The sequence below is a fragment of the Somniosus microcephalus genome, unplaced genomic scaffold, assembly GCF_052327205.1.
Source record: "Somniosus microcephalus isolate GS21.2 unplaced genomic scaffold, FLI_Smic_1.0 unresolved_chr1, whole genome shotgun sequence".
Lineage (NCBI taxonomy): Eukaryota > Metazoa > Chordata > Chondrichthyes > Squaliformes > Somniosidae > Somniosus > Somniosus microcephalus.
In genome coordinates this window covers 127,658,213-127,684,459 of record NW_028225179.1, presented here as the reverse complement: position 1 = coordinate 127,684,459, position 26,247 = coordinate 127,658,213, and the positions used below count along the sequence as shown (strand labels likewise).

The window sequence follows — 26,247 nt, the reverse complement described above, 5'->3', positions numbered from 1 at the left end:
CTCCGTCGCCTCCAGTCCAGATTCAAGGTCGTCCCATCGTCGAATTACAGTATGCAGATGACGCTTGCGTCTGCGCTCACTCGGAGGTCGAACTCCAAACCATCGTCAACACCTTCACTGAAGCATACGAGAGCATGGGCCTTAAACTAAACATCCATAAGACAAAGGTCATCTACCAACCTGCCCCCACCACAAAGTACTGCCCCCCAATTCTCAAAATCCACGACAAGGCCTTGGACAACGTGGACCACTTTCCATACCTCGGGGGCCTACTGTCAACAAGGGCAGACGTCGATGACGAAGTCCAACGCCACCTTCAGTGTGCCAGTGCAGCCTTCGGTTGCCTGAGGAAGAGAGTGTTTGAAGACCAGGACCTCAAACCCAACACCAAGCTCATGGTCTACAGAACAGTAGTGATACCCGCCCTCCTGTATGGCTCAGAGATATGGACCATGTACAGCAGGCACCTCAAAGCAATGGAGAGGTACCACCAACGCTGCCTCCACAAGATCCTGCAAATCCATTGGCAGGATAGGCGTACCAACGTCAGTGTTCTTGCTCAGGCCAACATCCCCAGCATCGAAGCTTTGACCACGCTCGATCAGCTCTGATGGACGGGTCACATCGTCTGCATGCCTGATACGAGACTCCCAAAACAAGCGCTCTACTCTGAGCCCCGACATGGCAAGAGAGCCCCAGGTGGGCAGAGGAAACACTTCAATGACACCCTCAAAGCGTCCTTGAAAAAGCGCAACATCCCTGGGAATCCCTGGCCCAAGACCACACAAAGTGGAGGAGAAGCATCCGGGAAGGCGCCAAACACCTCGAGTCTCTTCGTCAGGAGCAAGCGCAAGCCAAGCGCAAGGAGCGCACGTCAACCCAAGCACCCCACCCACCCGCCCCTTCAACCACCGTCTGCCCCACCTGTGACATAGAAACATAGAAACTAGAAACAGGGAAGATAGGAGCAGGAGTAGGCCATTCAGCCCCTCGAGCCTGCTCCGCCATTCAATAAGATCATGGCTGACCATCCAAATTCAGTACCCTGTTCCTGCCTTCTCTCCATATCCCTTGATCCCTTTAGCCTTAAGAAATATATCCAACTCCTTCTTGAATATATTTAATGAATTGGCCTCTACTGCCTTCTTTGGCACAGAATTCCCCAGGTTCACCACCCTCTGGGTGAAGAAATTCCTCCTCATCTCTGTCCTAAATGGCTTACCCCTTATCCTTAGACTGTGACCCCTGATTTTGGACTCCCCGACCATCGGGAACATCCTTCCAGCATCTAGTCTGTCTAGTCCTGTTAGAATTTTATAAGTTTCGATGAGATCCCCTCTCATTCATCTAAACTCCAGCGAGTACAAGCCCAATCGACCCAATCTCTCCTCATACGTCATTCCTGCCATCCCAGGTATCAGCCTGGTGAATCTTCGCTGAACTCCTTCCATGGCAAGAACATCCTTCCTCAGATAAGGCGACCAAAACTGCACACAATACTCAAGATGTGGTCTCACCGAGGCCCTGTACAACTGCAGCAAGACATCCTTGTTCCTGTACTCAAACCCTCTCACTACGAAGGCCAACATACCATTTGCCTTCTTAACCGCCTGTTGCACCTGCATGCTTACTTTCAGCGACTGGTGCACAAGGACGCCCAGGTCTCGTTGCACTTCCCCTTCTCCCAATCTATTGCCATTCAGATAATAATCTGCCTTCCTGTTTTTGACACCAAAGTAGATAACCTCGCATTTATCCACATTATATTGCATCTGCCATGCTTCTGCCCAATCACCCAACCTGTCCAAATCATACTGGAGTTTCTCGGCATCCTCCTCACAGCACACACGCCCACCCAGCTTTGTGTCATCTGCAAACTTGGAGATATTACATCTAGTTCCCTCGTCCAGATCATTAATATATATTATGAATAGCTGGGGTCCAAGGACTGATCCCTGCGGTACCCCACTAATTACTGCCTGCCACTCGGAAAAAGAGCCATTCATTCCAACTCTTTGCTTTCTGTCTGCCAACCAATTCTCTATCCAAGTCAATACCTTGCCCGCAATCCCACGTGCCTTAATTTTACACGCTAATCTCTTATGCGGGACCTTATCGAAAGCCTTTTGAAAATCCAAATACACCACATCCACTGGTTCTCCCTTATCTATTTTACCAGTTACATCCTCAAAAAATTGCAGTAGATTAGTCAAGCACAGAGACTGTAGGTCCTGCATTGGTCACATCAGTCATGTGAGAACTCATTTTTAATGTGGAAGCAAGTCATCCTCGGTTTTGAGGGACTGCCAAAGAAGGACTGGTTGGTACTACAGCCCCCTTGGCGGCAATGATCAGTACTACAGCGCCGTGGCGCCCCTGGTGGCAAGGACCAGTACTACAGTGCCGTGGCCCCTTTAGTGGCGAGGATAGGTATTACAGTGCCGTGGCGCCCCTGGTGGCAAGGATCGGTACTGCAGCGCCGTAGCAGCCCTGGTGGCAAGGATCGGTACTACAGCGCCGTGGCCCCTTTAGTGGCGGGGATCGGTACTACAGCGCCGTTACGCCCCTGGTGGCAGGGATCGGTACTACAGCACCATGGCCCCTTTAGTGGCGGGGATCGGTATTACAGTGCCGTGGTGCCCCTGGTGGCAGGGATCAGTGCTACAGTGCCATGTCCCCTTTAATGACGGGGACCGGTACTACAGCGCCTCATCTTCCGATTAGGCACTCTGCAGCCTTCCGGTCTCAATATCGAGTTCAACAATTTCAGATCATAACCTCGGCCCCTATTTCATTTTTACTTATATTTTTCCACTCCTTTCCTCCCCCCCCCTCTCCTTTTGTTTCTCTCTCACACCTGGCAGCTATCTTTTGCCCTGCCAGTACACTTTACACCTAATCCCAGCATATTACCATCTCGTCTAGCTTCTAATCTCTTTTACTTCTTTTGAGTCTTTTATTCTTTTGTCCGATCGCAGCCCTGCCTTCGATCTAGTTCCTTTTCTCTCCAGTTTTGAAGAAGGGTCAAACCCGAAACGTCAACTCAAATTTCTCTCCACGGATGTTGCCTGACCTGCTGAGTTTTTCCAGCATTTTCTGTTGTTATTTCGGATTTCCAACATCTGCAGTATTTTGCTATCGTACTACAGCGCCTTGGCCCCTTTAGTGGTGGGGATCGGTACTACAGTGCCGTGGCGCCCCTGGTGGCAAGGATCGGTACTACAGCGCCGTGGCCCCTTTAGTGGCGGAGATCGGTACTACAGCGCCGTGCTGGCAAGGATCGGAACTACAGCGCCGGGGCCTTCTTGACGGCGGGAATCGCTGCTACAGGCTGTGTAGCCCACAATCCCAGGGGGAGGGAATTCGTCACTTCCACAGCCAGGGCAGGAGGGAAACATTGTGGCAGCGAATGAAAGAAGGTTGTGTGTCAGCGTAACTCAAGGTTGGTTTTAAAAACAGCCCCGCGCTGCGGAGCAGCCCGTCCTTCCCAGTCAAATACGAAAGTCGTGAACTTTTATTGCGTTAAAGTGAAAGCAACTTTTTCCCTGTAGTTTGCAAAGTGTTGTGAACATGGCGTGTGCAATAGACAGAGGCTGTGCTGCATTGATTTGAATGCACATCCCAGGAGATTCCAAAGTTTGCTTTTAAATTGATAAACTTTTAATTTGTTTGCAAAGTTGTGTGTGGAGAGTCTGCGTGCCCAGGAAATGTGGTCATGCATGAAGCTGGTGATTTGCAGACTCGTACTGCAAACTTTGTGGGGGGAAAAACGTGCTTCGAGGGGAGGGGAAAAAATCGAAAGCCTGAGGGGCTTTTCAATTATTTGTTGCAGAAATTGCGTAAAATGTCGCTTTCAACAGCAGCTGTCGGAAACACAGATTCCAGAGCTGTGCTGAGGAAGGTTATCTTGTGGGCCAGGGCCCAGCCCCAAAGCGAGGGCTAAATCTGGGAAATCAAGGCTGCTTTGAAGACACCCCCCCCCCCCCCCCAAAGAAATGTTGAGCTGTCATAAAGATTTCACTTTATTACTGCAATAAATGCAGAGAATGCTGGAAACACTCCGCATGTGGTCAGGGCAGCATCTGTGGGATTTAACGTATCAGGTCGATGGCCTTTCATCAGAACTTAGTCATAGAGTGTGTAAATTAGTGTGTTTGATACAAAATTATACCAATAAACTAAGTAATGATATATATATTGTATATATGTGGGTACATATAATAATTTAGCAAATTTTGTATGTTAACTATCTTGTAGGAAGCCATAGTTATGAGGGGCGACTTGAGATATTGTTACTGTTTTCAGTGGAGAGGGGAAGGCCAAGAGGAGATTTAATAAAGGTTTTTTTTTAATTATGTAGGGTTTTGACAGTGAATGAGGAACCTGTTTCTCCTGTTGGGGTGTCAGTGACAAAGCATCATCAATTTAAAATTGTTGTTGAGAGGGTAGCATAAATTTATTTACATAGAGCGTTGTTGGAGCACAGAATGTTTTGCCACGGCGAGCTTAAAGCAGAGACTATTGCATCTTGGGGCAAATTGGATAAATATTTGAAGCAGACAAAGATACATGACTATGGGGAGAAAATGGGGCAGTGAGATTAGATTTGTATTGTGTGGCGAGAGTGGGGCAGTGTAATTTAATTTGGATTGCTCTAGCAAAGACACAATGGGCCCAATGGCCTCTTTCTATGCTGCCAGCTTGCCTAAGAAAGAAGTTGCATTTATGTAGTGCCTTTTACGACCTTGAGATGTTCCAAAGTGCTTTACAGACAATGAAGTACTTAAATTGTAGCCATTGTTGTAGTGTAGGAACTGCAGCAGCCAATTTGTGCACAGCAAGGTCCCACAAACAGCAGTGAGGTAATGACCAGATAATCTGTTTTCAGTGATGTTGGTTGAGGGATAAATATTGGCCCTGGACACTGGGTAGAGCTCCCGTACTCCTCTTCAACATAGTCCCGTGGGATCTTTTGCGCCCATCTGAGAAGGCCGACGGGGAATTTGGTTTAACGTCTCATCCGAAAGACGGCACCTCTGACAGACAGATTTTTGCAAGATAAGGGAGTTGAAGGGCTGTGGGGAGCGGGCGGAGAAGTGGCTTTGAGCCCAAGATCAGCCTTAATCTTATTGAATGGCGGAGCAGGCTCGAGGGGCCAAGTGGCCTATTCCTGCTCCTATTGCTTATGTTTTTATGCAGCACTCCCTCGGTGCTGGATTGGAGTGCCAGCCTAGATTATGTGCTCAAACTCTGGCATGGGTCTCGAACCCTCTGACTTGGGCACGAGAGTGCTACCCACTGAGCCTTGGCTGGAAGATCAGCCATGATCTCATTAAATGGCGGAGCAGGCTCGAGGGGCCGAATGGCCTACTCCTGCTCCTATCTTCTATGTTTCTATGTAAGTAATATGTATATTAACTGTTTCACTTAATCAGAAATGAAGGTGAATGGGAAGGACAATTATAATGAGCATGTATATTCATTTTTTGCCATACGTATACTTATTTTTAAGGCGGATATTTGAGAAGGATCAAAATTGGAAGGACGTCCTATCCAAATTGGTTTGGGAATGGCTACTGGTCAGCACCTCAGCCGACTCTTCAATGAAGTGACCTGCTCCATCTGCCTGGATTTCTTCCAGGAGCCGGTGGCACTGGAGTGTGAGCACAACTTCTGCCGGCTCTGCATCTCCCGGAGCTGGGAGCAGGGCGACGCCTTCTACTCCTGCCCCGAGTGCCGGGAGGAGTTCCGTGAGAAGAAGCTGAAGCCCAACCGCATGCTAGCCAACATCGTGGAGGGGGTGAAGGAGCTGAACCTGCAGCCCCGCCAGGCCCACCCCGCCTTCTACTGCCAGCGGCACGAGGAGCGGCGCAAGCTCTTCTGCCTGGACTGCCAGGGGGCCATCTGCGTGGTGTGCTCGTGCGCCAGCGAGCACCGGGGCCACAGCTTTATCCCCATCGAGGAGGCTGCTGTCCTCTATAAGGTGAGAGAGACGTAGATTATACAGGGGGCAGGGAGAGAGATGTGGATTATACAGGGGGCAGGGAGAGAGATGCAGATTATACAGGGGGCAGGGAGAGAGATGCAGATTATACAGGGGGCAGGGAGAGAGATGCAGATTATACAGGGGGCAGGGAGAGAGATGCGGATTATACAGGGGGCAGGGAGAGAGATGCAGATTATACAGGGGGCAGGGAGAGAGATGTCGATTATACAGGGGGCAGGGAGAGAGATGCAGATTATACAGGGGGCAGGGAGAGAGATGTCGATTATACAGGGGGCAGGGAGAGAGATGTCGATTATACAGGGGGCAGGGAGAGAGATGTAGATTATACAGGGGGCAGGGAGAGAGATGTAGATTATACAGGGGGCAGGGAGAGAGACGTAGATTATACAGGGGGCAGGGAGAGAGATGCGGATATACAGGGGGCAGGGAGAGAGATGCGGATATACAGGGGGCAGGGAGAGGGGTGCGGATATACAGGGGGCAGGGAGAGGGGTGCGGATATACAGGGGGCAGGGAGAGGGGTGCGGATATACAGGGGGCAGGGAGAGGGGTGCGGATATACAGGGGGCAGGGAGAGGGGTGCGGATATACAGGGGGCAGGGAGAGGGGTGCGGATTATACAGGGGGCAGGGAGAGAGATGCAGATTATACAGGGGGCAGGGAGAGAGATGTCGATTATACAGGGGGCAGGGAGAGAGATGTCGATTATACAGGGGGCAGGGAGAGAGATGTCGATTATACAGGGGGCAGGGAGAGAGACGTAGATTATACAGGGGGCAGGGAGAGAGACGTAGATTATACAGGGGGCAGGGAGAGAGACGCAGATTATACAGGGGGCAGGGAGAGAGACGCGGATTATACAGGGGGCAGGGAGAGAGACGCGGTTTATACAGGGGGCAGGGAGAGAGATGCGGATATACAGGGGGCAGGGAGAGAGATGCGGATATACAGGGGGCAGGGAGAGGGGTGCGGATATACAGGGGGCAGGGAGAGGGGTGCGGATATACAGGGGGCAGGGAGAGAGGTGCGGATATACAAGGGGCAGGGAGAGGGGTGCGGATATACAAGGGGCAGGGAGAGGGGTGCGGATATACAAGGGGGAGGGGTGCGGATATACAGGGGGCAGGGGGAGGGGTGAGGATATACAAGGGGGAGGGGTGCGATGTACGGGGCGAGGGGTGCGGATGTACGGGGGGAGGGGTGCGGATGTGCGGGGGGAGGGGCGCGGAGGGGAGGGGCGCGGGGGGAGGGGCGTATGTATGGGGGAGGGGGGTGCAGGTATGGGGGGCAGGGGGCGGATACACGGATGTACTGGGGAGGGGGCGCGGCTGTGGAGGGGGTGTGGAGGTACGGGGGAGGTTGCGCGGAGGTACGGGGGGCAAGGGGAGGGGGCGCGGATGTACGGAGGCAGGGGGAGGGGCGCGGAAGTATAGGGGCCAGGGATATACGGGGCGCGGGAGTACGGGGGGCAGGGATATGCAGGGGGCGCGGAAGTACGGGGAGCAGGGATATACAGGGGGCAGGGAGAGGGGTCAGGATCTACAGGGGGCAGGGAGAGGAGGGTATGGTGTACAGGGACTAGAAGAGGGGGTACGGTGTACAGGGGGGAGGGGCACGGCGATACGGGGGTATGTTGTACAAGGGGACTGCGTGAGGGGGTTCAGGTGTACAGGATGAATTTGTTCATCCCTGTCTGGCATAAAAATAAAACAAAAACGGTGGTGCAACCTTGGCTAACAAGGGAAAGTAGGGATAGCATAAGATCCAAGGAGAGGACATATAAATTGGCCAGAAAAAGCAGCAAACCTGAGGATTGGGAGCAGTTTAGGATTCAGCAAAGGAGGACAAAGGGATTAATTAAGAGGGGGAAAATAGTGTATTAGAGTAAGCTTGCAGGGAACATAAAAACTGACTCAAAGCTTGTATCGATATGTGAAGAGAAAAAGATTGGTGAAGTCAAGCGTAGGTCCCTTGCAGTCAGAATCGGGGGGATTTATAATGGGGAGCAAAGAAATGGCTGACCAATTAAATACATACTTTGGTTCTGTCTTCACAAAGGAGGACACAAATAACCTCCCAGAGATGTCGGGGAACATAGGGTATAATGAGAGGGAGGAACTGAAGGAAATCAGTATTTGTAGGGAAATGGTGTTGGGGAAATTGACGGGATTGAAGGCCGATAAATCCCCAGGGCCTGATAATCTACATCCTAGGGCACTTAAGGAAGTGGCCCTAGAAATAGTAGATGCATTGCTGGTCATCTTCCAAAATTCTTTGGAGCCTGGCACAGTTCCCATGGATTGGAGGGTAGCTAATGTCACCCCACTATTTAAAAAAGGTGGTAGAGAGAAAACAGGAAATTATAGACCGGTAAGCCTGACATTGGTAGTGGGGAAAATGCTAGAGTCCATTATAAAAGATGTAATAGCAGAGCACTTGGAAAACAGTGACGGGATCAGTCAAAGTCAACATGGATTTACAAAAGGTAAATCGTGCTTGACTAATCTACTGGAATTTTTTGAGGATGTAACTGGTAGAATAGATCAGGGAGAACCAGTGAATGTGGTGTATTTGGATTTTCAGAAGGCTTTCAATAAGGTCCCGCATAAGAGATTAGCGTGCAAAGTTAAAGCACATGGGATTGGGGGTAAGGTACTGACTTGGATAGAGAACTGGTTGGCAGACAGGAAGCAAAGAGTTGGAATAAACGGGTCTTTTTCTGAGTGGCAGGCAGTGACTAGTGGGGTACCGCAGGGATCGGTGCTAGGACCCCAGCTATTCACAATATATATTAATGATCTAGACGAGGGAACTAGATGTAATATCTCCAAGTTTGCAGACGACACAAAGCTGGGTGGGCGTGTGTGCTGTGAGGAGGATGCAGAGAAACTCCAGTATGATTTGGACAGGTTGGGTGATTGGGCAGATGCACTATAATGTGGATAAATGCGAGGTTATCTACTTTGGTGGCAAAAACAGGAAGGCAGATTATTATCTGAATGGCAATAGATTGGGAGAAGAGGAAGTGCAACGAGACCTGGGTGTCCTTGTGCACCAGTCGCTGAAGGTAAGCATGCAGGTGCAGCAGGCGGTTACGAAGGCAAATGGTATGTTGGCCTTCATAGCGAGAGGATTCGAGTACAGAAGCAAGGATGTCTTGCTGCAGTTGTACAGGGCCTTGGTGAGACCACACCTTGAGTATTGTGTGCAGTTTTGGTCGCCTTATCTGAGGAAGGATGTTCTTGCCATGGAGAGAGTGCAGCGAAGATTCACCAGACTGATACCTGGGATGGCAGGAATGACGTATGAGGAGAGATTGGGTCGATTGGGCTTATATTCGCTGGAGTTTGGAAGAATGAGAGGGGATCTCATTGAAACTTGGAAAATTCTAACAGGACTAGTCAGACTAGATGTTGGAAGGATGTTACTGATGGCGGGGGAGTCCAGAACCAGAGTCACAGTCTTAAGGATAAGGGGTAGGCCATTTAGGTCAGAGATGAGGAGGAATTTCTTCACCGAGTGGTGAGCCTGTGGAATTCGCTACCACAAAAGGCAGTTGAGGCCAATTCATTAAATATATTCAAGAAGGAGTTAGATATATTTCTTAAGGCTAAAGGAATCAAGGGATATGGGGAGAAAGCAGGGACCGGGTACTGAATTTGGATGATCAGCCATGATCTCATTAAATGGCAGAGCAGGCTCGAGGGGCCAAATGGCGTACTCCTGCTCCTATCTTCTATGTTTCTATGTTACAGGGGGACTGGGAGAGTGGGGTACGGTGTACAGGGACTGGGAGGGGGGATTAAGGTGTACAGGGACTGGGGGGGATTACGGTGTACAGCGGGACTGGGACAGGGGGTACGGTGTACAGGGGGACTGGGAGAGGGGGTATGGTGTACAGGGACTGGGAGAGGGGGGTACGGTGTACAGGGACTGGGAGAGGGGGGTACGGTGTACAGGAGGACTGGGAGAGGGGGTACGGTGTACAGGGACTGGGAGGGGGGATTACGGTGTACAGGGACTGGGAGGGGGGATTACGGTGTACAGGGACTGGGAGGGGGGATTACGGTGTACAGGGACTGGGAGAGGGGGTACGGTGTACAGGGACTGGGAGAGGGGGGTACGGTGTACAGGGGGACTGGGAGAGGGGGTATGGTGTACAGGGACTGGGAGAGGGGGTACGGTGTACAGGGACTGGGAGGGGGGATTACGGTGTACAGGGACTGGGAGGGGGGATTACGGTGTACAGGGACTGGGAGAGGGGGGTACGGTGTACAGGGGGACTGGGAAGGGGGGTACGGTGGACTGGGAGAGGGGGTACGGTGTACAGGGGGACTGGGAGAGGGTGTACGGTGTACAGAGGGGGAGGGGGTACGGTGTACAGGGACTGGGAGAGGGGGTATGGTGTACAGGGGGACTGGGAGATGGGGGGGACTGGGAGAGGGTACGGGGTACAGGGGGACTGGGAGATGGGGTACGGGGTACAGGGGGACTGAGAGGGGGGTACGTGTACAGGGACTGGGAGAGGGGGTACGGTGTACAGGGACTGGGAGAGGGGGGTACGGTGTACAGGTACTGGGAGAGGGGGTACTGTGTACAGGGTCACGGAGAGGGGGTACGGTGTACAGGGGGAGTCGGAGAGGGGGGTACGGTGTACAGGGGGACTGGGAGAGGGGTACGGTGTACAGGGGGACTGGGAGAGGGGTACGGGGTACAGGGGGACTGGGAGAGGGGGGTACGTGTACAGGGACTGGGAGAGGGGGGTACGGTGTACAGGGGGACTGGGAGAGGGGGTACGGGGTACAGGGGGACTGGGAGAGGGGGTATGCTGTACAGGGGGACTGGGAGAGGGGGTACGGTGTACAGGGGGACTGGGAGAGGGGGTCCGGTGTACAGGGGGACTGGGAGAGGGGGTACGGTGTACAGGGGGACTGGGAGAGGGGGTACGGTGTACAGGGGGACTGGGAGAGGGGGTAAGGGGGACTGGGAGAGGGGTTAAGGTGGACAGGGGGCACAGTGTACAGGGGGACTGGGAGAGGGGGTACAGGGGGACTGGGAGAGGGGGTACGGTGTACAGGGGGACTGGGAGAGGGGGTCCGGTGTACAGGGGGACTGGGAGAGGGGGTACGGTGTACAAGGGGACTGGGAGAGGGGGTACGGTGTACAGGGGGACGGAGAGGGGGTACGGTGTACAGGGGGACTGGGAGAGGGGGTAAGGTGGACGGGGCACAGTGTACAGGGGGACTGGGAGAGGGGGTACAGGGGGACTGGGAGAGGGGGTACAGGGGGACTGGGAGAGGGGGTACGGTGTACAGGGGGACTGGGAGAGGGGGTACGGTGTACATGGACTGGGAGAGGGGGTACGGTGTACATGGACTGGGAGAGGGGGTACGGTGTACAGGGGGACTGGGAGAGGGGGTACGGTGTACAGGGACTGGGAGAGTGGGTACGGTGTACAGGGTACGGTGTGCAGGGGGACTGGGAGAGTGGGGTACGGTGTCCAGGGGGACTGGGAGGGAGGGGTACGGTGTACAGGGACTGGGAGAGGGGGTACGGTGTACAGGGGGACTGGGAGAGGGGGTACGGTGTACAGGGGGACTGGGAGAGGGGGTACGGTGTACAGGGACTGGGAGAGGGGGTACGGTGTACAGGGTGACTGGGAGAGGGGGTACGGTATACAGGGAGAGGGGATACGGTGTACAGGGACTGGGAGAGGGGGGTACAGGGTGACTGGGAGAGGGGGGTACGGTGTACAGGGGGACTGGGAGATGGGGTACGGTGTACAGGGGGACTGGGAGAGGGGATACGGTGTACAGGGGGACTGGGAGAGGGGGGTACGGTGTACAGGGGGACTGGGAGAGGGGGGTACGGTGTACAGGGGGACTGGGAGAGGGGGTACGGTGTACAGGGGGACTGGGAGAGGGGGTACGGTGTACAGGGGGACTGGGAGAGGGGGTACGGTGTACAGGGACTGGGAGAGGGGGTACGGTGTACAGGGTGACTGGGAGAGGGGGTACGGTATACAGGGAGAGGGGATACGGTGTACAGGGACTGGGAGAGTGGGTACGGTGTACAGGGGGACTGGGAGAGGGGGTACGGTGTACAGGGGGACTGGGAGAGGGGGTACGGTGTAGAGGGGGAATGGGGGAGGGGGTACGGTGTACAGGGACTGGGAGAGCGGGTAAGGTGTACTGGGAGACGGGTACGGTGTACAGCGGACTGGGAGAGGGGGGTACGGTGTATAAGGGACTGGGAGAGGGCGGTACGGTGTACAGGACGACTGGGAGAGGGGCGTGCGGTGTGTAAGGGACTGGGAGAGGTGGTTATGGTGTACAGGAGGACTGGGAGAGGGGGGTACGGTGTATAAGGGACTGGGAGAGGTGGTTATGGTGTACAGGGACGCAGTCTATGCGTACAGAAGAGAATGAATGCGAATAGGTACAGGAGTCAGCCAATCACCCCCCACGTTTGTTCCGCCATTTAACTGGATCATGGCTGATCTGTATCTTGAGTCCATCTACCTGCTTTAGTTCTGTAACCTTTAATACTCTTGCCTAACAGAAATCCATCAATTTCAGTTTTGACATTTTCAATTGATCCCCGAGCCTCAAAAGGCTTTTTGAGGGAGGAAGCGTTCCAGATTTCCCTGACTCTTTGTGTGAAGAAGTGCTTCCTGATATCGCCCTCGATGGCTCTTATTTACCACGTTTGTTACCTCCTCAAAAAATTCAACTAGGTTCTTTTGACAAGACTTACCCTTTACAAAGCCCTGCTGTCTCTCTCTGATCAGCTCCTATTTGTCCCTAATAACAGATAGTAGCTGGCGATTGACTAATAGGCCTATCATTTCCTTGTTTATCTCTCCTACACTTAATAATAGTGACTTGGACAGTCTTCCAATCCAAGAAAAAGAAAGACAGAATTGCATTTATATAGCACCTTTCACGACCACCCAAAGTGCTTTACAGCCAATTAAGTACTTTTTGAAGTGTAGTCACTGTTGTAATGTAGGAAATTTGCGCACAGCAAGGTCCCACAAACGGCAATGTGATAATGTTTTAGTAATGTTGATTGAGGGATAAATATTGGCCAGGACACTGGGGATAACTCCGCTGCTCTTCTTCGAAATAGTGCCGCGGAATCTTTTGCGTCCACTTGAGAGAGCAGACGGGGCCTCGGTTTAACGTCTCATCCGAAAGACGGCATCTCCGACAGTGCGGCACTCCCTCAGCACTGCACTGGGAGTGTCGGCCTAGATTTTTGTGCTGAAGTCCGTGGAGTGGGACTTGAACCCACAACCTTCTGACTCCGAGGTGAGGGTGCTACCATCTGAGCCACTGGCTGACACACAAGCGGGCAATTCCTGAGTCAAGGGAGTTTTGGAAGATCATGACCAACGCATCCTAAATGGAGTGTTCCCTGTTCCCACAGCCTGGTCAGAAGCTTCCGGACTCATACCAAGTTCAACAATTTCAGACCATAACCTCGGCCCCTATTATATTTTAATATATTTTATCCACACTTTTGGTTTGTGCCTTTTCCTTTTTTCTCTCCCACATGGCAGCTGTCTATCATTCTGCCAGCGCATTTCACACTTCATCTAGATCCATCCTTTGTCTCTTTACCTGTCCTATTACCATCTCGTCTCGCCTTGAATATCTCTTAATGTCTCCTAACCTCTCCCAGACCTTCCCTTTTGTTCTTTCATCCCCTCCCCCATTTCCCAGCCCCCAAACTGGCCTTTTAATCTGTTTCATTTCCTGCTTTTTTTCTCAGTTCTGACGAAGGGTTTCGACCTGAAATGTTAACTCTGTTTCTCTCTCCACGGATGTTGCCTGGCCTGCTGAGTTTTTTCAGTGCTTTCTGTTATTTTGGATTTCCAGCATCCGCAGTATTTTGCTATCGCTGTAGATAACCTTTGTTTTGTACATTGTGCTGGGGAACTGGCATTTTCAATTTTGGCCACCAGTGTAAAGTATGGTTAGGTGCAGAGGAAAGGTCCTTCCAGTCTTGGATGAGCCAGAACTACGTGAGCTCACCAAGATAAGACCAATTCTGTTTGTCTCTTGCCAGAAGTTCGTGGCTGGGGCACGGACTCCCATCTCTCCTCAGTTGCTTGCTCAGATGGTACCTGCAGGTGCCCAGCCTCGGTGTCCTGTTCAACCCTGAGCTGAGCTTCAAACCCCACATCCTGTCGGTTGCCCATGGTGCTTAACTTTCACCTCTGGAGCGTTGTCTACTTTTGCCCCTACGCCAACCACACCGCGGCGATGTTCATTGCCGTACCACCTTCACGTCAAGGTGTGGTTTCCATATTTAAAGGTGGCTCAGAAGCACGGTTACGCGCCAAAATAAGGAGTAGACAAATCGATGGATTTGCTTCAGGATCACTTTGCGCGCTACTAAAGGCTCAGCCTCAGGACGAAAACTTAAATGAGACTGTACGCGACCTGGCGAATCAACCGCCGCGCTCTCGGTTGGTTTGGTCGTTACCAACTCCTCTGGTATGGGCAGCTCATGCATCGCACCGAGTCTGACCCTGGCAGAGAGTTCACCGTCAATCCACCACCAGCATGGAAGAGGCCACAAGGCAGACCCAGAGCAAGATGGGACCGACCATATAAAAGTGCTGCTTAACATCGCGGGCCTTACTGCCGCTGAGGCACAAGTGAGAGCCCAGACTGCAATGGTTGGAAGAAGCTGGTAGCAGCAATCTCCACTTATGGATAAGCCCTTAGATAACAAATGGTTTCAATGGTATCTTATGCTTCAACCTACACAAGCCACAACACGTTCAGAACTCTGTGCCCTGTATCCTATCCTTTACAAAGTCCCATTGCCCCGGCTTCCCAGTATGTCAACTTCAAAGTCTCTGGTTTTTGTCCTGAAATCTCTCGCTCCACCCAACCTCCAATCTTCTCCAACTTAGCATACACTCTTTGCTCTTCCCACTCTGGTCTGCTGCGTGCTACCTCCTCCTCTGTTCCACCATACCCTGCTTCTGGAATTCTTTCCCAAAATCTCTTTGCCCAGTCACATCTCTCTCCCACTTCAAAGGCCTCATGAATACATAGCCACAGGAGTAGGCCATTTAGCCCCTTGAGCCTGTTCTGCCATTCAGCTAGGCCTTTACCCCACGTCGGTCACCTTCCCTCACTTCTGCCCACTCCTTCCAGGGCATTTGCTACGTGGCAGGTGCTGCATAAACTAAGTTCGACTCGGTCCCGACCTCGGGCGGGCACCAGTGTGATATTTCTGCTTTGCCCACACCAGCTGCCAAGTAACACCTTGCTGTAAGATTACCGCTTACTAGTCAGCTAGGAGCGCATTGTGCTGTGCGGCCCCTACCTAAAGTAAGAACTTGCATTTTGCACTTCCCCCTTGCTGTGCTAATATCCTATCTGGTACATCTGTGTCTTTCTGAAGTGTGTTTTAACCTAACAACTAGCTCAATATTCTATAATGCCAAAACAAAAGCAAAACAATGCGGATGCTGGGAATCTGAAATAAAAAACAGACCATGCTGGGAACACTCAGCAGGTCAGTCAGGGCAGCCTCTGTGGAGAGAGAAACAGAGTTAACGTTTTCAGGTCGATGACCTTTCAGCAGAGCTGTTCTGACGAAAATGCCAACTGGCTTATTCTGTTTATATATTAATAATCCGTCCGAGCCTATCCTTACGCAGCTTGCTGAATGTTTCTCCCGCAGGAAAAATTGGAACAAGCCAGAGACTTCCTGCAGTCCCAGAAGGAACAGGCCTGTCAAAGTCAAAGCCAGGAAGAGGCAAAGATTTGTAAAATCAAGGTGAGTGTCACGTGGCTGTCTCTCATCCTTTGGCTTTCTAGGTAGTGAACATTTTGAGCTACGGTTTTGGAGTCGACCCGAATATTCCAGTGCAGCAACACTGCTCCTTTAAATGTTGTGTCCTTAAAGGAGCACTCCAGCAACTATTTAATGCACAAGACTCTCCTAATATACACAACTCTTTGAAGGTGGCAGGATAAGTTGAGAAGGTTGTTTTATGAAAAAAAAGCATATGGGATCCTTGGTTTTGTAAACAAGAGGCCTAGAGTACAAAAGCAAGGAAGTTATCCATCTTGGACCAAAAAAGGATGGATCCGGCTATTTAAATGGTGAAAAGCTAGGAACAGTGCAGGTCCAAGGAGGTTTAGGGGTCCATGTACACAGATGACTAAAATGTAGTAGTCAGGTACAAAAGCATAATCAAAAAGGCTAATGGAGTGTTGGCCTTTATATCTAGAGGGCTAGAATATAAGGGGAGGAAGTTTTATTACAGCTATACCAAGCCCTGAGTAGACCACCTCTGGAGTACTGTGTACAGTTCTGGGCAGCGCATCTTGGTAAGGATATATTGGCCTTGGAAGGAGTGCAGCGCAGATTCACCAGATTGTTACCAGGGCTCCAAGGGTTAGATTATGAGGAGAGGTTACGTAAACTAGGCTGGCATTCCCTGAAATATAGAAGGCTTAAGGGTGATTTGATTGAGGTATTTAGGATTTTGAAATGAATTGATAGGGTAGACAGGGAGAAACATTTTTCCGCTGGTGCAGGAATTTAGGAAAAGGGAACATAACCTTAAAATCAGAGCCAGGCCATTCAGCATAGAAGTTAGGAAACACTTCACGCAAAGGGTGGTGGAAGTGTGGAACTTTCTCCCACGTCCAGGGGGATCCCGGGGGGATGTGAGGGAAAACTTTTTTTACACCTGATGACCTGGAATTCGCTGCTGATGAAAGTGGTGGAAGCGGAGACACTCAATGTTTTCAAGGGGAGACTGGATAGGCACTCGAGGGGAATAAACTTGCAGGGCTGCGGGGATAGAACAAGGGAATGGGACTGACTGGATTGCTCTAGAGAGCCGGCACGGACTCGATGGGCCGAATGGCCTCCTTCTGTGTCGTTATGACTCTGAAAAAGCAGTAGGTGCTAGCTCAGTTAATCTTAAATCTGAGACAAGGGTATAAAAAGATATGGAGCCAAGGCAGATGGATGGAGTTAAGATACAGATCAGCCATGATCTCATTGAATGGCAGAATGGGTTTGAGGGGCTGAATGGCCCCCTCCTGTTCCTAAGCTCCTATGTTATGCTAAATTACTGGTCCGGCCTCAGCTGAGGTATTATGTCCAATTCTGGGCAGCACTTTAGGAAGGATGCCAAGGCCTTGGAGAGGGTGCAGAGATTTACTAGAATGGTACCAGGGATGAGGGACTTCAGTTTTGTGGTGATACTAGAGAAACTAGGAGTGTTCTCCTTAGAGCAGAGAAGGTTAAGGGGAGATTTAATAGAGGTGTTCAAAATTATGAGGGGTTTTGATCGAGTAGATAAGGAGAAACTGTTTCCAGTGGCAGGGGGGTTGGTAACCAGAGGGCACCAGTATTTAAGGTAATTGGCAAAAGAACCAGAGGGGAGATGAAGAGAATTTTTTTACTCAGCGAGTTATGATGATCTGGAATGCACTGCCTGAAAGGGCAGTGGAAGCAGATTCAATAGTAAGTTTCAAAAGGGAATTGGATAAATGCTTGAAGAGGAAAAATTTGTAGGGCTATGGGGAAAGAGCGGGGGAGTGGGACTAATTGATGGGTCTTTCAAAAAGGCAGCACAGGCACGATGGGCCGAATGGCCTCGTTCTGTGTACGATTCTGAGATTCCTCCGCGCCATCTTGGTTCTCAGTCTTAACACCTTTTATCATTTATTTTACACTTTCTTTTAAATTGACGTAAATGAAAAAAATCGTGAACACACAAAATCTGAAATAACAATAGAGAATGGCAAATCGAGACAGCAAATTCCAGAGGGTGTGAGAGACAGATTAATATATGGTAGGATTTTTGAGTTGGCTGGATGGCTCTTTGTTCCCATGCACACCAATGCAGGAAATACACAGCACATCCATTAGCGTCTGACCTGAGATAAGTAGGTTAACACTTTGGGTGGGATTCGTCCTTTTTGTAATCTCGCTTCAGCTTTGAAAGGAAGCGACTGAGAGGTGACCTCGCACAGACATGTAAAAATAACCTAAATTCAACAGCATCGAAAAGGGTTTTTCCTGAACACTACTTCAAACTAAACTGATGAAGACAAATTGAGGGCAGGCATCAAGATGTTCTTCAAACAGAGCCCTCAACACGGAATGGGCTTCAGGTAGGGAACTGAAGGGGAATCCCTGGAACCCTTCAGGAAATGGTCTTTCTGGATCAGTCAACCAAGAATGGCCTCCTTCATCCAGATCTTTTTTTCAACCTTTTTATTGACTAATTCTGCAAGGTTTGCACGCTTTCTTGGGTAATGGCACACTATAGGTCACATTATATGTTACTTGCAGGTACAAACAATGAGGAACTTGCAATCCTGCACCTCATTAATTGATAGTCTTTTTATTGGTAATAATTCCAAGGTAAGGAAGTGGTTCCTCCTCTTCAGTTCACCTCGCTATTATTGAGAAGGCTGCAAGACCATTGCCAACTGCAGGCGATGGATGGATAGATATTTTTTATTTATTCAATTTTATTTGGCAGTCCGTTAAGAAAAGGTTGGGTTCGCTGGTGATGGTCTCCAGGGTCTAATACCCTGCCGACACTAGCTGCCCTGGGTTACATGTAGCCACCTGAGCTGGGTTCCAATAGGGCGGCCAGTTCTCACAGAAATTTGGCGGTGGGGGGGTGGCGGGGCAAGGGTGAGACCAAACATTTCTGCAATGTAATGCCGCCGGGTCATTATTTTCACGCAGGAGCAAGGCAAAATGCTGAAGGAGCAGGTTGAGGCTGACCTGGTCGCCATCTATCAATTTCTAGACACGAAGAAACAAGAGCTGGTGTCAAAGATTGAGGAGGAAGTGTGCAGGACCATTCAGCCCTTGCAAGACAACCTGGTGAAGATCTGCCAGGAAACCTCCACGATTGAGCGAGCCGTCCAGGATGTGCAGGTGCAGCTGAGTTTCGGGGAGCCTCTGGAGCTGCTTCAGGTAAGAGGCAGGCAGCCCATGGGAAACATGGAATGAACGTGCCTTCACCTCCCGCTCCTCTTGTGCCTGTGTTCTTTGCTCGGTGTCTCTTTGGGGGAATTTTTACTGGTTGAAAAAAGAAAGAACTTGCATTTAAATCACACCTTTCCTGACCGCGGGATGTCCCAAAGCGCTTCACAGCCAATTAAGTATTTTTGAAGTGTAGCCACTGTTGTAATGTAGGAAACGCAGCTCAGAGCAAGATCCCACACACAGCAATGTGATTATGACCAGATGTGGTTGAAAGATAATATTGGCCAGCACACTGCGGAAGAACTCTTCTTCAAATAGTGCCATGGGATCTTTCGCGCCCGACTGAGGGGGCAGCCGGGGCCTCGGCTTAGCGTCTCATCCAAAGGACAGCACCTCCGACAGCGCAGTGCTCCCTCAGCACTGCACTGGGAGTGTCGGCTGAGATTATGTGCTCAAGTCGCCGGAGTAGAGCTGGAGCCCACAACCTTATGACGCAAAAGTGAGAGTGCCACCCACTGAGCCACAGCTGACACCTGAGGTAAGTATGTCAGTGAGAGGCATATGTCTCTGTTTCCTGTACCAAGCGCTGACCAGCTACATCGTAAACCTCCCTCTCCCCGGTCCAGTAATGTGCCTCAGCCCTGACCTCAGACGGGCAGCCCAGTGACATTTCCACTTTCCACATCAGCCTTATGGCTTCCCAGAGTGAAATTGCCAATCTGTTCCAAGTTATACATTGAGGGCCATTTTAACTGAACCCGCCCGTCGGGATACTGACGGGATCGGGGGGGGGGGGGCAACGCTGGTTTTATACCCCGCCCCGATTTTACTCTCCATTGAAGTCGGTGGAGATTAATATCAGGCGGCGTGTAAAATCACCTGGGACACCCGCCTGGCGAGTTAGGTTAGAATTACCCGCGTTGTGTTGTGGGTCCACCCCTTTTAGGTTCTTCAGGTATCTTGGTCAACGTTCCTCAGCAAGATAGTACCACAAAAAAACCGCAGACTCGCCGGTCATTCGTCTCCTAGCCGACTAGCCAGCTCGACGAGCACCGCACTAACCCGTCTGTGCGAGATGTTTTACTGCGTTAATGGCGCTATATAAATACTTGTTGCGTGCGTGGGGCGCAGGGTGTGCATGGCTGAGGGGATGTGTATGTATGGGCGAGGTCTGGGACAGTCATAATATAAGAAATAGGAGAATGTGTAGGCCATACGGCCCCTGGAGCCTGCTCTGCCATTCAATAAGAACAGAGAATGGTAACAGCACAGAAGGAGCCCATTCGGCCCGTCGAGCCCGTGCCGGCTCTCTGCAGGAGCACCTCAGCTAGTCCCACTCCCCCGCCCTTTCTCCGTAGCCCTGCAAGTTTTTTTCCTTCAGGTACTTATCCAATTCCCTTCTGAAAACCACGATTGAGTCTGCCTCCACCACCCTTCAGGCACTGCATTCCAGATTCTAACCACTCACTGCGTAATAAAGTTTTTCCTCATGTTGCCTTTGGTTCTTCTGCCAATCACCTTAAATCTGTGTCCTCTGGTTCTCGACCCTTCTACCAATGGGAACGGTTTCTGTCTATCGACTCTGTCCAGACCCCTCATGATTTTGATGGCCGATCTTATACGTCAACTCCACTTTCCCACCCTTTCCCCATATCCCTTGATTGCCTTCAGTGATTCAGTCACTGTCCCTATTCTTTTTGGGTGTGTGTGTCTGGGATCATCATTCGGTTAGTGTCCCTATTCTGTGTATGTGGGACGCTGGGGCCAACTCTGGGATAGTCATTCAATTACTGTCCTCCCCCTCTCTGCGGTCTGGGATAGTCCTTCAGTTACTGTCTCTGCTCTGCTGACTTGCAGGGAAAAGGCTCAAGCTTTGCTCTTTTGGTTCAAGGTATCGCCAGAGCCGGTGGATCAAGCTACTGCCCTGTAACTCCCTGACAGTCGGCCTTTACCCTGTCCACAACATTCATTATATGTGACTAATTGAGGGCACATGTGCTCTGTGACAGTTTCAGACTGTTGCTAAATTCGGCTTGTGCCGCTTGTATAGGGACGAGGGCCTCTTCCCACTGCGTTGTGTGCGTGGTGCCAGTTAGCCCGCAGAGAACAATCCCAACCAGTGTTTTTGCTCTGGTTGCTGCAACACACACACAGACCCTCGGCTTCTTTTCTCCGCCATCAGCTGTCTCCTTAAACCCCTCTCCCCGACCCCTCAACCCTCGCCTTCAATGTCCGGTGCAAGGGCTTCTTTGTCACTTAAGGTTGAGTTTATCCATTCAGCTGCCTCTGCTGCTTTCCCTCAGCCTTCCCCTTGCCCACCAACCCAGGCCTCTTCCCAACCTCCCGCTGCTCCAGCCTGAACCTGTGTCTCGCTCCAGTTTCTTTCCCATCTCCCCTCATGCATTCTCTGAATTCATCACAACTATGAACTTCACCTTCTGCTGCCTTGAGCCCATTCCCACTAAACTGCTGACCACCCGACAACCCTTCCTGGCCCCCATGCTGGTTGACATTGAAAATGGTTCCGCCTCCTCAAGCATTGTGTCCCCCTCCTTTCAAAACTACCGTCATTACCTCCTATCTCAAAAAAAACACCCTTGTCCTTGCAAACTACCGGCCCATACTCTCAAATCTCCCTTTCCGCAAATAAGTCCTTAAATGTGTTGTTGCCTCTCAAAGCCATGTCCATCTTGTGCGCAACACCACCTTTGAGACTCTCCAATTGGGTTTGGCCCTTGCCACCACACTGAAATGGCCCTAATTAAAGTCACAAATGACATCCTCTGTGACTATGACCACGGTGCATTATCAATCCTCCACCTGTCCCCACCTTTGACATGGTTGACCATACCATCCTTTTCCAATGCACCGCCTCTGTTGTCCAGCTCAGTGGGGTTAATCTCGCTTAGTTCTACTCTTGCCTTTGAAATCATAGCCAGAGTATCTTCAGCAATGGCCCCTCTTCTCGCCCCTGCACTGTTGCTTCCGGACTCCCCATAAGATCTGTCCTTGACCCTTCTTCTTTCTCATCTACATATTGCCCCTTGGCGACGTCATCCAAAGACATGGGGTCAATTTCCACATGTACGTTAACGACGCCCAACTCTTACCTCTCCACCATCTCGCTCAACCCCTCCACTGCCTCTCTTGTCAAACTGCTTGCCCAACATCAGTCTTGGGTGAGCTGCAATTTCCTCCATCCAAATACTGCTAAGACCAAAGTCATCACCTTCGTTCCCCAGCACAAACTCTGTACCATTGTCACTGATTCCATCCCCCCCCCGGCCCCCTGGCCACTCTCGGGCTGAGCTAGACTGTTCGCAACCTCGGCATTCGACCCTGAGCTTCGTTTCCGACCCCCTGTTCTCTCCATCACACAGACTACCCACCTGCATCATAAGTATTGCGTCCAATTCTGGTCACCACACTTTAGGAAGGATGTGAAGGCCCTTGAGAGGGTTCAGAGGAGATTGACCAGAATGGTTCCGAGGATGGGGGATTTTAGCTACAAGGACAGGTTGGAGAAGCTGGATTTGTTTTCATTCGAGCAAAGGAGGTTGAGGGGTGATTTGATAGAGGTGAACAAGATTATGACGGGTTTGGATAGGCTAGACCGGGAAAGGTTGTTCCCACTAGTTCATGGTACAAGGACTAGAGGGCACAGATTTAAGGTTTTGGGAAAGAGATACAGGGGGGATGTCAGGAAAAACTTTTTTACACAGCGAGTGGTGATGACCTGGAATTCGCTGCCGACGGAAGTGGTGGAAGCGGAGACACTCCATGTTTTCAAGGGGAGACTGGATAGGCACTCGAGGGGAATAAACTTGCAGGGCTGCGGGGGTAGAGCGGGGGATGGGACTGACTCGATTGCTCTGCAGAGAGCCGGCACGGACTTGATGGGCCGAATGGCCTGCTTCTGTGCCATTCTGACTCTGACTCATCTGCTGCTGAAAACCTCATCCGTGTCTTTTGTCACCTTTGGCCTCAACTATTCTGAGGCTGGCCTCCCAACTTGCACCCTACATAGAGTTCAAACTGAATAGATTGGGCCTATACTCTGGAGTTTAGAAGAATGAGAGGTGATCTCATTGAAACATGCAAGATTCTGAGGGGGATTGACAGGGTAGATGCTGAGAGGTTGTTTCCCCTGACTGGAGTGTCTAGAACTAGGGGGCATAGTCTCAGGGTGATTTAAGACTGAGATGAGGAGGAATTTCTGCACTGAGGGTTGTGAATCTTTGGAATTCTCTACCTGAAAGGGCTGCGAATGCTGAGTCTTGGAGTATACTTAAGGCTGAGAGAGAGAGATTTTTGGACTTTCGATGAATCAAAGGTTATGGGGATCGGGCAGGTAAGTGGAGCTGAGGTCGAAGATCAGCCATGATCTTACTGAATGGCGGAGCAGGCTCGAAGGGCCGTATGGCCTACTCCTGCTCCTATTTCTTATGTTCTTATAAATCCACCCTCCGTAGAGTTCAAATCATCCAGATCTCTGGTGCCCTTATTCTGAATTACACCCTGTTCCACTCACCCATTACCCCCCTGTCCTCGCTGACCTATATTGACTCCCAGTCCCACAAACAACGCACATTTAATATTCTCAATCTTTTGTTTAAATCGCTTCATGGCCTCACCCTGCTTTACGTCTGTAAACTCCTCCAGTCTTGTAACCCCCCTCCCCGGTCCAGAGCTCTCCATTCTCTGACTGTGGCATTGTGTGCAGCTCCTCGCCCCCACCATTGTCGGCCGTGCCTTGAGTGGCCTTCGCCCCATGCTCTGGGATTCCCTCGCTAAACCCCTCACGCTTTCCAACTGCCTCTCCTCCCTTAAGGCCCTCCTTAAAGACCACCTCTTCGAGAGCTTTTGGCCACTCCCTGCTAATATCCTCGTTCGGCTATCTTTACACCTCTGTTAAATGCCTTTTAGAACATAAGAACATAAGAAATAGGAGCAGGAGTCAGCCATTTGGCCCTTCGAGCCTATTCCACCATTCAATAAGATCATGGCTGATCTTCTGCCTCATCTCCACTTTCCTGCACTATCCCCATATCCCTTAATATTCAAAAATCTATTGATCTGCTAAGCTGCTGGATCTCCAGCGCAGTCCGCTCATTGGCTTTTCAACAGAAATAACCGCCCATGCACAAAAATTTGAATGGGCTGTGCAGCCAGTTAAAGGGACCGTGCATGGCGGGGGGGGTGGGTGGAAATTACAGGGAACATTGGTAACTAGATACATCACCAAAAAAAAACCCGTGGAGAGATTGGGAGAATTTTTTTATTTAATGCAGAGGGTTATCAGGACATTGGATGCCCTATCCGAAGCGGTGGTGGAAGCAGAATCCTTAATAGCTTTTAAAAGGGAGAAAGTGGGTAAATATTTGAAAAAGATAAAGGGGAAAAAAAGTGACTTGCAATTAAATAGCGCCTTTCACAACCTCCGGATGTCCCCAAAGCGCTTTCAGAAGCCCCAGGGCACTTTTCGAAGTGTAGTCACTGTTGTTATAGGGAAAAGTGGCTGCTAATTTGTGCACAGCAAGCTCCCACAAACAGCAACGTGAGAAATGACCAGGTCATTTGTTGTTTTAGTGATAACTGGTTGAGGGCTGAATATTGGCCAGGCCGCTGGGGAGGACTGCTGTGCTCATCTTCCTGCCGCGGGACCTTTTACTGAGGGGGCAGGCGGGGCTCTCGGTTTAACGTCCCACCTGAAAGACAGCACCTCCAACCGTGCAGCGCTCCCTCGGCACTGCACTGGAGTGCTGGTCAGAAATCAAAAGGGTACAGGGAGAGGCTGTGCATTGGGTCAGGAAACCTCAATCTGTGCTGTAAAGGTCTACTGGGTGTGGTTAATGGCGATCGCACTGCATGTCCCTTGCTGATTAACTCATTAATATACACTCAATGGAGATCACTTATTTTATTCTTGATCGTAATCGTCAAATTGTGGCGATTATAACCTGATTTTTTTTTTCCCCCCTTCTCTTTAGGATATCAAACTGCTGCTGGACAGGTACGTGTCTTGAATTCCTTCTGAACATGTGCTCCTGAGTTCCCATTGCTGGCTCCACTGGATAAATTCACAGCCCTGAGCCGCGCAGCCCATGGCGCTCCCGGGTTCGATCCCTGATCTGTGCCGAGTGGGTTGGGGTCGTGACCCCAGCGCTGTGGTTGGCCTGAGCACCTGAGAGTTGAGGAGGAGATTAATCAGTCCGGGTTCCCGCTCCCGGTCGCTACCCAGTAGCCCTGGCCGGGAAGCACACGTGGTGTCGGCCTTGGCTCAATTGGTACTCCAGCCTCTCGGTCAGAAGGATGTGTCCCACTCCAGAGACCTGCGCACAAAATCCAGGCCAACACTCCCAGTGCAGTGCTGAGGGAGAGCTGCAATGTCGGAGATGCCATCTTTCGGATGAGACGTTAAACCGAGGCCCCGTCTGCCCCCTCAGGTGGACGTAAAAGATCCCATGGCACGATTTCAAAGAACATAACATAAGAAATAGGAGCAGGAGTCAGCCATTTGGCCCTTTGAGCCTGCTGCACCATTCAATAAGATCATGGCTGATCTTCGACCTCATCTCCACTTTCCTGCACTATCCCCATATCCCTTGATGCGCTTAATATTCAAAAATCTATTGATCTCTGTCTTGAATATACTCACGACTGAGCCTCCACAGCCCTCTGGGGTGGAGAATTCCAAAGATTCACCACCCTCTGAGTGAGTGAAGAAATTTCTTCTCATCTCAATCCTAAATGGCCAACCCCTTATTCTGAGACTGTGACCCCTGGTTCTAGACTCCCCAGTCAGGGGAAACATCCTCTCTGCATCTACCCTGTCGAGCACTGTAAGAATTTTATACGTTTCATTCTTCTAAACTCCAGAGAATATAGGCCTAGTCTACTCAATCTCTCCTCATAGGACAATCCCCCCATCCCAGGAACCAGCCTGGTGAACCTTCGTTGCACTCCCTCTCTGGCTGGTATATCCTTCCTTAGGTAAGAGACCAAAACTGTACACAATACTCAGAGTTCTAATATTTATCCCTCAACCAAAACCTAAAAACAGATTATCACGTCATTATCTCATTGCTGTTTGTGGGATCTCACTGTGCGGAAATTGGCGGCCGTGTTTCATAATTTACAACGGTGACTACACTTTTTTTTTTAAGTACTTAATTGGCGCTTTTGGACGTGTCCCGAGGTCGTGGAAGGCACTAATCCTTTTTCTTCTTAATAAGGACAGTCTC

At 50.7% G+C, this 26,247-nt stretch overlaps 1 protein-coding gene across 1 annotated transcript in view; it reads left to right on the top strand.

The window, feature by feature from the left end:
• The first annotated feature begins 3,277 nt into the window (after positions 1-3,277).
• LOC147095835 (zinc-binding protein A33-like) overlaps positions 3,278-26,247 on the top strand; it is a 28,306-nt gene continuing 5,336 nt past the window's right edge. The window contains exons 1-5 of the mRNA XM_085974839.1: positions 3,278-3,442; positions 5,513-5,983; positions 15,716-15,811; positions 18,758-18,991; positions 24,994-25,016. Of these exons, the coding sequence (XP_085830965.1) occupies positions 5,570-5,983; positions 15,716-15,811; positions 18,758-18,991; positions 24,994-25,016 (767 nt within the window). The 5' untranslated portion in view covers positions 3,278-3,442; positions 5,513-5,569. The remainder of the gene's footprint in view (positions 3,443-5,512; positions 5,984-15,715; positions 15,812-18,757; positions 18,992-24,993; positions 25,017-26,247) is intronic.